This window comes from Geotrypetes seraphini, chromosome 4, assembly GCF_902459505.1.
Source record: "Geotrypetes seraphini chromosome 4, aGeoSer1.1, whole genome shotgun sequence".
NCBI lineage: Eukaryota > Metazoa > Chordata > Amphibia > Gymnophiona > Dermophiidae > Geotrypetes > Geotrypetes seraphini.
Genome location: NC_047087.1, coordinates 178635019 through 178646138, shown reverse-complemented (window position 1 = coordinate 178646138; position 11120 = coordinate 178635019). Strand labels below are relative to the sequence as shown.

Genomic DNA, 11120 nt, shown 5'->3' with positions numbered 1-11120 from the left:
AAGCCACTGCTTATCCCTAGGGGTATGTAGCATAGAGATGATCTACTTTCTTGCCAGGTAACTGTGGCCCAGATGGATACTGTACTAGTCCTTTCACCTAATAAAGAAATTTTAATGTTCTTACTTGGCTTTTTAAAGCATCTGATCATTTTCCTTACTACAATCAATTCCTAGTTCTCATGTTCCTTCAATAATATTTCTATCCTGGAGTGTATGTCAAGGAGCTAAAGGTGTGCAAGAGTTCCAGCGGCTCCTTTAAGAACCCAGCCCTTGCAGGAGGGAGAGCCTGAGATCTGAATAGGACCTGCAAGAGCTGGAGCAGGAGTGTGTGGGGGTGGGGGGAAGCCCAAGAGGAGCAGAACTGGGCGATCCCCGTGGAGCTAAGCCGGGGCTTCTAGGCGCTATGATCGTTTCAGGCGCTTCAGTCTGCAGCCTTGCTCCGGGAAAGAAAGAGCCGGCCCAACCGTCCTAATCTCGGGGGGTGGGCGGAGGCGCTGCTCTCGCCCTTCAGACCGAGCGAGAGCAGGACCCACCGTTCCTGTGCACGGCATCTGCACTCGGGAGCTCCGAGCGGACAAAGGGCAGAAGCGGCGAGGGCCTTCCCTGGAGGGGCAGCAGCAACTTGTGCTGGAGCGCAACAGCTTTTCCGAAGGAGCAGCGTGACCGGCCTCCGGCAGGGACGTAGCCTGAGCGGTTCGGTTTGCAACTCATTTTGGACCAAAGGCTGATATTATTCGGCATAGAGGGAGCGTTATTTGTACCCACTGGACGCTGGGAACGAGGTCTTTTAACATAGCTCTGGATAATTTGCAGGCGAGCCCTAAAGCGGCTGTGCACACCCCCCCCCCCTCTCCCCCGGTGGGAATTGGAAGGGCTGGCGTGGGTTCGTGCGCTGCGGTTTCGTCCCAGCTGGGAGCGACGCAAAATCACCTAGCGCGCGCTCAAGCAAGGACCAGCGGAGGGCGAAGGTCATGGATCTTAAAGGGGCAGCGGAGAAGCTGGCCGGCCTTGGCTGGAGGTTCCTTCTGCTTCTGATGTTCAGTAACTTCGGTGAGGCGGGAGAGAACGGAGACTTCAGCGCTGAGGTACGATTTTCCTGCTATTTGTCGTTTCCACAAGTTGCTGTCCACTTTAATGGCACCCTGCAGCTACCCTGGGCTCCTGTGCTACCTCTGGTACTCTGTTTTAGGGCAGCTATAGAGCTCAGATATACTGTACTTTGGCAGATACAAGATGACAGAAAAAGACCAGTTGGCTCATCTAGGCTGTCTGCTTATTCCTGTCCACATTGCCAAGGATTATATATCAACTGCTAGATAACACATGGGCCTTATGTTGAGAGCCTATTCCATAACCGCATCTGGTTTAAATATGTGTAATTCCACTAGCTCTGGTGTAACTGGGAACCTTATTGTGTGTATGTGCTATTTTGTTTGTGCATTTGTGTTCCAACGAGGTATGCAGTTTGCACCCTTAAGTCCTTTACTATGGAGTTACCCTTACACTGTACAAGCAATCATGCTGTCTAACTCCTTATTTAAGAAACTTTCTGCTCTGTGCCCTACCTTCAGATAGATGAGAACATATGAGCCTGTGGGTGCTAATTGCTGAGCACGCCTAGTATTGGGCAAACTCCATTGTGTTTACAGAGGAGTTATTTGTATTGTGTTTGATACCCCCAATCGTTTTGAAATGTTGGTGTCTATGGATGAGCATACAATATTCCCCATTCATACATTTCACCCTTCTCATTTCTAACCACAAAGTACTCAAAAAAATCCAAACAGCCCCCAATATAGGAGAGCAGTTTGAAAAGTTTGGTTAAAAAAAAGCAAACATTTTTTTGAAATTTGACAAAACCTATTTTTCCAACAGGATGGAAAAACTGGACACTCACTGGACTAGGGGCTCCTTTTACGAAGCTGCGTTAGTGGTTTTAACGCGCTTAATAGCGCGCGCTAATTTGCCAGGTGCGCTAGCCGCTACCGCCTCCTCTTGAGCAGGCGGTAGTTTTTCGGCTAGCGCGGGGGTTAACGCGTGCTAAAAACATGTGTGCGGTAAAGCTGCTAATGCGGCTTCGTAAAAGGAACCCTAAGTGTACTATGTTGAGAAATATAACTGCTTTTTAAAAATATATTTGTTTAAATTGTTGTTTTTTTACTGAACTTTTCAAACCACCCTCGTAAGAGTATCCTTTCCCCAAGTAGCTGGCCTCCAAGGTTGCTTTGGTTTTCAGATGGCACCACCACCACCACCACCATTCGCCTTGGGGCCCATTATTAGTCCAACTTGGGCCTGTTGGAGCAAAGCCAACTGTAAGGTGGAGGCAATTTCTTTATAACAGGAATGGGTCACCAGCATCTCCTTTGTGCTTTTGGCTTCCTTATAGCAGTTGTTTAAAGGTTGAGGAGTGTTCCTGCTGCTACAGTGATGGCTGAAATATTTGCACTCTGCTCCCTGATAAGATGTGTTGGACATCCCAGGCAATTGCTCTCTTGTCTTGGGCAGCCCTGCTTTGAGCTATTACAAAAAGATTGTTAAAGAGATCTTCATTCTGCTCTTAGCAATAGGAGGCCATCACTATTGGACCTTTGTGTTTTGATGGGGATGTGGGGGAAATGAATGCAAGGCAGTCACACAGGGAATGGGCATGTAATAAGAGTGTAAGTAAACACCAAAAAGTCCAACAGGACAGAGAACCCATGGGTATAAAACAGTACAAAAGGAAGTGGGAACGGACAATGAACACTCCACTGAAGATCACTGATGTAAAACCAACTTGTTTATTTCAGAAAAGGACACAAGCAGAAGCTGTGGACCCGACAAAGCACTGTGTTTCGGCGTCCGAGGAACGCCTGCATCAGGGGTCACTAGCATATATGTTCACAGATGCTTCCATAGCTTTTCAGTTATTTTGGTTACTCTGGCATGTTATTTGGACCGAGCTTTGTTTTATCCCAGACCTTCCATCTGTGAATGTATACGCTACAGTGACCCCTGATGCAGGCGTTCCTCAGACGCCAAAACACAGTGCTGTGTCGGGTCCACAGCTTCTGCTTGTGCCCTTTTCTGAAATAAACAAGTTGGTTTTACATCACTGATCTTCAGTGGAGTGTTCATTGTCCGTTCCCACTTCCTTTTACACATGTAATAGGAGCAACACAAAACAGGAAGTTTAGAAGACTTACCGGTACTAGGCTTTTCAGTATTGTGTTTACTTTTTGTATCATCATGTCCAGATTCCAAAGTGGTACCTTGAGAAAGCCACACCTCCTCCTGTCTCAGAAAAATTATACACTGCTCTTCCATTATTGGTATCCATGTGCTGTAGTATCTAAGTCTATAATGAAAACAGACAGACAAAAGTATGAAAGATCCCAAGAGCTAGTCTTGACGGGCGACTCTTAACAGTGGGCTGGATGACCCAAGTTAGTCGCCTGTAGTGAGACTGCTTGAAAGGCTTGGAGGGAGGTAGTAGGGTAAAAGCGAGGGAGAAGAGGGACATGATTTCCTGCCGGATGGCCGAGGAGTGATTGGCTGCGAGAGGAGAAGCAGGGCATGATGGGTGGGGATATATAATCTTCATGCCTCCGAGGAACAATGTGCTTCCCGGTCCCTCGGAGGCAATTTTTGGGTAAGCTCTTACCTTGTTTGCGGGGTTTTGGATTTTGCGGGTCCCGTATGGAGCACCACCATTCCTAGACTCCCTGACAGTATTGGTAGTGCCGGGCCGCTCTTCCACGCAACCGCGAGCTATGGGTGGTGCGCGGGGCATGTCCTGTGTGTTGGGCACCATTGACTGCACTCCAGGCGTTCCCTTCTCGATAGCTCGCTGGTGTGGCAGGGGTCCTAGCACAAGCGGGGCGCACGAGCACTCGGCAGGGTGGTGGTGGAGCAGTGCACAGGACATCTGGGACAGCGGGTGGAGCTCTCACGTCTGGGGTTGGGCCGAGTTCTCTGGTTGTCTCTGGGTTCTACTCTGTGCACGTCGGCTGCTTTGGATTGCCGCTTCAGGGCGGGGCTTCTGAGCATGGGTCCATGGTCTGGTCGGCCTGCACTGTGTCTGTGCTGCTTATCGCTGTGAGCGCGAGCGTAGGGGGGGGTAAGTTGCGGCTGGTGTGGGGACAACGGTCACGGTGCTTCAGGAGTGTGGTCCTGCGATCTTCTCTGGGGGATTGTGCAGGAGGGGCTGGGCGCTCTTGAGGGGTGACTGTTGAGTTTCCCCCCATTACAGTGATGTGATTTTGTGACCCGGGAAGCATCCTTGGTTGCACCTGGGAGGTGGACCAGTGTGTTTTCCCCTTGGGCCGGTGCAGTATGGCTTGTGGCTGGTGATTCGGGAACCTACTGTGGCTCAGTGGTTCTGGCAGCTCTTTCCTCTTATGAGCTGGTCAGATATCCCAGGCACATCTTCTGATTTTTCCCAGTCTCTTGCCTCAGTTTTCAACAGCACTGCCTCTCACTGAGCCTGCTAAGTGGCTTTCTGGGCCTTTGGCCTCTGGCTGCTGCCCCTATGGGGTATCATGAGTTGCCATAGCAGCCGGGGGGAAGGGGTCTGGAGGCATGGCTGGGGACCCGCTTCCTGGGATCCTCGGTGCGACGCCAGACACAGTTGCTGCCTTCTTGGCAGCTGAGGGGCCTAGTATTTGGCTGTTCCTGTGGAGGGGGTGCACAGGAGTTTCCTGGCGTTGTGGGCGCTTCAGAAGGGGGGGTGTCTTATGCAGTGCATTGGAGGGCTGCGCCTGGGTTGGTGTCCAGTGCTCCTGCTGGGTGGATAACAAAAAAAAAAAAAAAAAAGAACGTGGAGGAGACTTGCTGCTTCTATATCATCTGGGATGGGGGGGAAGTGGATTGGTCTTGGCATGGGTACGGTTGGGTGATGGGCAGAGATTGGTGTGGTTGCAGTCGGGGGGTGCAAAGAGGGTCCCTGCTGTGTATTGCTTGCCTGTTGCTGCTGTTTCCTTCTGTTCTCTTTTCAGGACAAGTCTAACGGTGGAGGTCATCTGGCGGGTGCCAAGCGATGGTCCCAGGGCGCATCAGAGCTGGAAGTTGCTGATGCATCTGGTCCGGGAGATGGGTGACAGGGTGGTTGCTATGGAGGGCGCCACTTCCTCTGTACTCCTGGCATGAATGGGGCATGGTGGCTGCTTCTGCAGTGCCAGCAATGGCACGCCCTTTGCTGGCAGATTGCAGAACTGGGGCAGTTCTGCGGCTGCGAAATGTGGCTCTTGATGCAGGACCAGGTGGTTCTACTGGTTTTTCTCAGGCGGAGACCAGGCAGTGTGGGATGCATGCTGGTGGGTGGAGTGTGCTGTGTGGCTGCTGTTGGGCACCACCGGTCAGCGGCACTCCCCCCCCCCCCATTAGTTGGCATGCCGCAGAACTGGGGGCTGTTCTGCGGCAGTAGTTTTGGGCAGGACCAGGTGGTTCTGCGGTATCTTGGGTGGCAGACCTGGGAGTTGTTCTGCAGCAATGGTTTTGGGCAAGGCCAGGTGATTCTGCGGTATCTTGGGTAGCAGAACTGGGGGCTCTTCTGCGGTGGTGGCTTTGGGCAAGAATGGGTGGTTCTGTGATATCTTGGGGGTAGGACTGGATGGTTCTGGTGCTATGGGGGGTAGGACCTGATGGTGCGGGGGCACGCTGGTGGCTTGAACATGCTGTGTGGATGATAGGATACCACAGTTTTATGGAACCCCCTCCTTTTGGCTGGCATGCCGCGGGTTGGTTCTGCAGCTGCGCAGGTGAGTAGTCTCCAGGGCGGGGTGGGCGGCCCTGGTTTCCTGGTAGGTCTTTGGGCATGCTGGGGGTGGATGGCGGCGTGGCATCTGTCTGGTGCCCAGGGTACCAGGTGCTCTCGCAGGTAGCAATGCTTGGGAGCTGTTGGGGTTGTGGCATGTGTTGGACCTGGGAGTTGCAGTTCGTTATCAGCACCGGGCGGTGCTGTGGTTGATCGGGCTGGGTAGTGTTCCTAAGAGGCTAAAGGGGGGTACCATAAAAAAAGGGGCGAATCCTGACTTGCCCCCAGGCCCCTGTGGCTATGGCAGAGATAAGGTTGCCTGTCCTCTGCAGTGGTGATTTTGGCCCTTGCTGGAATGGATGTGGGTGGTCACTCGTCAAGGGTGTACCGCTTTACTCTCCCATTTGACACTCCCCCTCTTCTTTTCCTATGGACAAGGGGGAGGGAGTGTCGGAGCCCCTTCGTGGTCTTGGGCGGGGGTGCAGTCCTATTGGTCAGGGATCCTGACATGTAGGGTGTTCCTGCTGGATGGCATGGTGGCTCGTGTCGCCACTGGGGCTGGGCGATGATGCGGTCAGTCCCTGCTTTGCTGTGGTGCTTGTGGCTTGTCAAATGGGTCAGACAGCTGGGGCTGGGCTGTCGGATGGTGGCCTGGGGTAGTGGGGGTTGGTTCAGGGGTTTGTTGCCCCAGGAGAGATGGAGGGACTTCTGTATTGGAGTTGTTAGTGCTGGACGTGGTGTTTGGGCTGGTTGGGCCTACATACGTTCCCATGGGTGTGGGACGCGAATCCTTACTATTCAGGCTGTGGTGGGCTATGTTCGTCATCATCCACGTGGCTGGAGGTTCCGCTGAGGGGTCGGGGTTGTTCGTGGAGCTTTTCTGAACTCCATTTGCCTATTGTGCAGGGGGAGCATTTGGATTACGAGTTGGGTTCGGTGTATCTCTGGCTCATGGTATTGCGGTGGGTAAGTCTGTGTTTCTTGTGGGCAGGTGCCCTTACCGGGTGGGGCAGCAGCTGGGGGTCCGCTGTGAGTACCAGTTCTTTTCTGTTTCTTGGGTGCGGTAGGTGTTGGGGAGGTTTTCCTGCATGTGCTAGGGTCCTGTGGTAGGTAGAGCCATGGGGGTTCATGGGGAGCGTGCCCGGTGACCCTCTTGACCGCCTCTTCAGGGAGTAGGCTCTGTACTTCTCAGTTGGGCTGCTCCCTCGTGGGGGCTTAGATGTACTTTCTGGTTGTGCATTATTGGGATAGTGATCGGGTGCAGGGTGGCAGGCGCCTTTGGTATGGTTGGAGGGTAGGGTTGCGTGCTGGGTTGCTTTGGCTTGTTGTGAAGGGTATGAACTTGGTGGGTAGAAAGTGTGGAGCATTTTTTGTACGTGTTGCAGTGGGCTGTTACGGCTGCAGGTTTTTGTGGGGGTGTTCTTTCTTCAGGGAGTGCGGTTTAGATACGCGACCGGGCTTGGGGTGTGATTGGCTAGCCATTTCGGGCCTTCCGAGTGCTGATTTGGACTGATAGGTATATGTGTCGGGGGTTCAGGAGACACGCAGGTGGTCCTGTGGTTGAGATCTAGGAGTGGAGCTCTAGTTGGTAGTGGCTAGTGTTGGGGAATGGGGGGGTGAGTGGGTTCCACTGATGGAAGATGGTCAAAAGCTTAGCGGGTGCTTGTGGTGTGGGAGCGCCTTGGGCGGGATGGTTAGTTCTTTGGGAGAGGTGGTTCTCCTTCTCGGGATCCCTCGGGTCGCAGCTTTGTTTTGGGTGGGGGGGCCTGTATCTTACAGGCCTGTGGCGGTAATCCCAAGCTACAAGGTTTTGGCTCATCGAAAGATGAGCAGGTATTTGGTAGTCAGCTCAGTTGAGTGGTAATGCCGAGGGTCAGGTGACCCTGAAAAGGGGGGCATGGAGGTCCATGCCTACCCCCTAGGCTCATCGGGGGATGAGCAGTTAAGGGTAAATGAGCTCAGATGAGTGAATCTGCCTTGATGCAGGTGGCACGGAATGGGACATGGAGGTCCATGCCACCTCTTAGGCTCTTGCTGACGTGGCGGAGTCAGAGGTATGCAATTTTGAGTTCTTGTCAAATTGCAATGTTTTGTAGCTCAGAAGTTGAAACAATTGTTGATTGCTTAGTGGTTGTCCCCAGTTAACAAAGCTGCGGCCTGGTTTTACCATCAATAAAGTGTCTGTGGTTTATTTATTGTCCACATTATTGTTGTGAATATATGAACTTTGGTAAGCAAGTACAGCGAAGGGCTTTGTAATATGGGGTGTGAGAGGCAACAACTTGGCCGTTCCAGATCCATATGTTATTAAGTGTCAAAATGTTCCACTGCGTACTGTTTAACGTCTGTGGGGGTTTTTTGTTTATAAATCTTTACTAATTTTCAAATCTAATACAACTGCCATGAATTTTACAAACATTAATAATCAACATAAGCACTTAAATTCCGTAAATAATAATACAAAGAAAAATATCCCACCCCACCCTTTCAACAATACAGTCAAAAAATAAACCAACAAAATATCCCCCCACCCACCCACCCACAAGCATAAAAATAGACAGAAATTAAATAAAGACATTGGGGTCCTTTTATCAAGCTGCGCTAGCGGGATTATTGCGTCGGACATTTCATCACGCGCTAACCCTTGTGGCAAGGAAAAAACTAATGCCTGGTCAATGGAGGCGATAGCGACTAGCACGGCAGGTGGTTTAACGGTATTCCGTGCGTTAAACCCCTATCGCGCCTTGATAAAAGGACCCCAATGTGTTTTCAAGACGGAGTGATCCTCTTCAAATATTGAATGGACACCTGCTGCCACCATGTTCTCGATGAAGTGCTACTAATTTGTTCATGTAACCTTTGTTATATATTTTTTTTTCCTTTGGCTGAGGAAAAGACTTTAATCCTAACTAGATAGACTATTACATGACCAGAGGCTTTTATCTTCTTGCAGAATCTGCATGTTTGCCTTAGAGAACAGTGAGTCTATAAAAGTAGCCTGGGGTTGGGAGAGGAGTGGTAAAATATTAACTTTGGTGCTCTCATTTGTGGGTTGGTTGGTTGGTTGGTTTTTTTTTGTTTTTGTTTTTTTACCAGGGAGGTGCAAGTAGTTTATTGCATTTCTTGGGAGAAACCTATGGGAATGACACAGTGACAAAATTCATCACCGTTCCCGTCCCCGCGGATTACCACAGGAAATAATCCCATGTCATTTTCTAGTGTCTATTTCAACCTCAGTCCTTCTACACCAGCATTCTTCAAAGCAAAGCTTGTGGGTCAGTAGTTGTGGCCATTCATACTCTGATTCTTCCCTCTCTCCTAAAGGTCTGCACAGGGATCGCGGGAATCCTGCGGGTCCCGCGGGTGTCCTACCGGAATCCCCCCCCTAGCCCACGAGACTTCCACGGGGACCCCCCTCTAGCCAACGGGACTCCCATGGGGATGGAAGACTTTGGAAGCAGGGTTCATCCATATAATATAATGGACAAGTCAGCCTTAGTAAAAGAGGGGGTTTATAAGTTAATTACCTGAACAGAAAACCAAAAAAGGGTTCCACCAAAGAGATTCCACAAGGAAAACAGCAGCACAAACACAAAAGAAACTGTGGAATTGATGATCCTGTCAGAAATAATTGCTGCTTTTTATGGGGATGGATGGGGATGGAGGTAATTCCTTGCGGGGACGGGTGGGGACGGAGAGGATCCTGGCGGGGACGGGTGGGGTTGGAGAGGATCCTGGCGGGGATGGGTGGGATTTCTGTCCCCATGCAACTCTCTACTCTCTCCTTAAAGAATGACATGAAGATGGTTTCCCGCAGTTATCCGCGGGGACAGGAACGGTGATGAATTTTGTCACCGTGTCATTATACCTCCTTCCTTGATCCTTGCAGTCACAGCTCCTCCTCAGTATTATGTTGGGGTATAGAGAGCCAGGGCCATTTCACTTCATCTCCTGTTTATTCTTTCCAGTTCAATGATAGTTGGAAATAATTGTACAAGGGGTTAAGATGTCAAGTGGTATCAGGGTGGCGGCATAACTCAGAATGGGATGAAAAGTGGCACGTGGGGAGAACTGGTATAAAAACAGAACAAGATTGAAAATGGGACAAATTGGACCAAGGATTCCAGAGAAATAAGCCCCCCAAATATGGCCCAATGCTTTCTACGGAAGGAGGAGTTCCAGCTTCTGCAGAATAGAAACTTAGGGCTCCTTTTACTAAGCTGCGCTAGTGGTTTTAGCGTGCAGTACAATGCTGTGCGCTAGACACTTAACACCTCCATAGAGCTGGCGTTAGTTTTTTCGCATAACGTGGGAGTTAGCGCGCGCGAATCACGCTACCGCAGCTCAGTAAAAGGAGCCCTAAATGTAGTAGTATTGGTTAAATAATTTATATATTTCATAGTGAATTACGTATAAAGAACTAAATTAATTAAACCAGGATATACATAAATAACAAGACATTATTCCATTATTAACTACTAAGATTAACCCTAATTCCACTAGATCCTCCCAAAAACTGAAACTATCATTCCCCTCTGCAAAAGGTATATCCCGCGTAGGAAAACTAGGAACATCCCTCCCCTTTAGAACCACAGAACTCTGGAACAACCTCATATCCCCGCTCAGAATTTGAAGCTCCCTCCAATCCTTCCGCAAACAACTGAAAACTTGGCTCTTTTCAAAAATCTAACACCTCCTGCTCTTTGGTACCCTGTCCCTCTTTATCTTCCTAGCTCCTATCCTATAACCCTTCATTGTAGCTCCTTTTCAACCTAACCCTGTAAACCGTGCCGAGCTCTACGCTTGTGGAGATGGCACGGTATACAAACCTAAGGTTTAGTTTAGTTTAGTTTAAGTGCTTTTTTGAAAATGGTAAGAATTACTACAGATCGTATTTGAATTGGCAAGATTGGCCATACAGTGGTGGCCTGGTAAAGAAAGCAGATAGTAAACAATCTTGAATACAATTCCCTTTAAACTGGGGAATTGTAATGTTAAAGTATTCCGAGCATTATAATATTGTCCAGTCAATGGTCTGCAAATTTAACTTGCTCATATATTGTGAGGGTCAATCTATATAATGCTTTAAACACCAAACAGCATAACTTGAATGTGTCTCTAGCCTTGATTGGCAACCAAGGTAAAGCTATATAAGAAGGTGTAATTCTGATTTTCATAATTTATAAATTAATTGAACAGCTGAATTATGTATAGTCTGCAAACATTTAAGCAGATATGTAAGAATTTCCAGATAAACTATGTTGCAGTAATCTAATTTGCTTAATATTAGTGCTTGCACTACATGGTCCTGCTCTGCTCTGTGATTGGCTTGCCGTTAGTTCTCGCAATTTGCAAGAACTGATGGCAAGCCAGTCACGGAGTA

General features: G+C 49.6%; 1 protein-coding gene across 1 annotated transcript in view; it reads left to right on the top strand.

Moving 5' to 3' along the window:
- Positions 1–285: 285 nt before the first annotated feature.
- The window catches only part of MMP15 (matrix metallopeptidase 15), a 161378-nt gene continuing 150543 nt past the window's right edge, over positions 286–11120 (top strand). Inside the window, exon 1 of the mRNA XM_033940918.1 lies at positions 286–1085. Coding sequence (XP_033796809.1) covers positions 972–1085 — 114 coding nt within the window. The 5' untranslated portion in view covers positions 286–971. The remainder of the gene's footprint in view (positions 1086–11120) is intronic.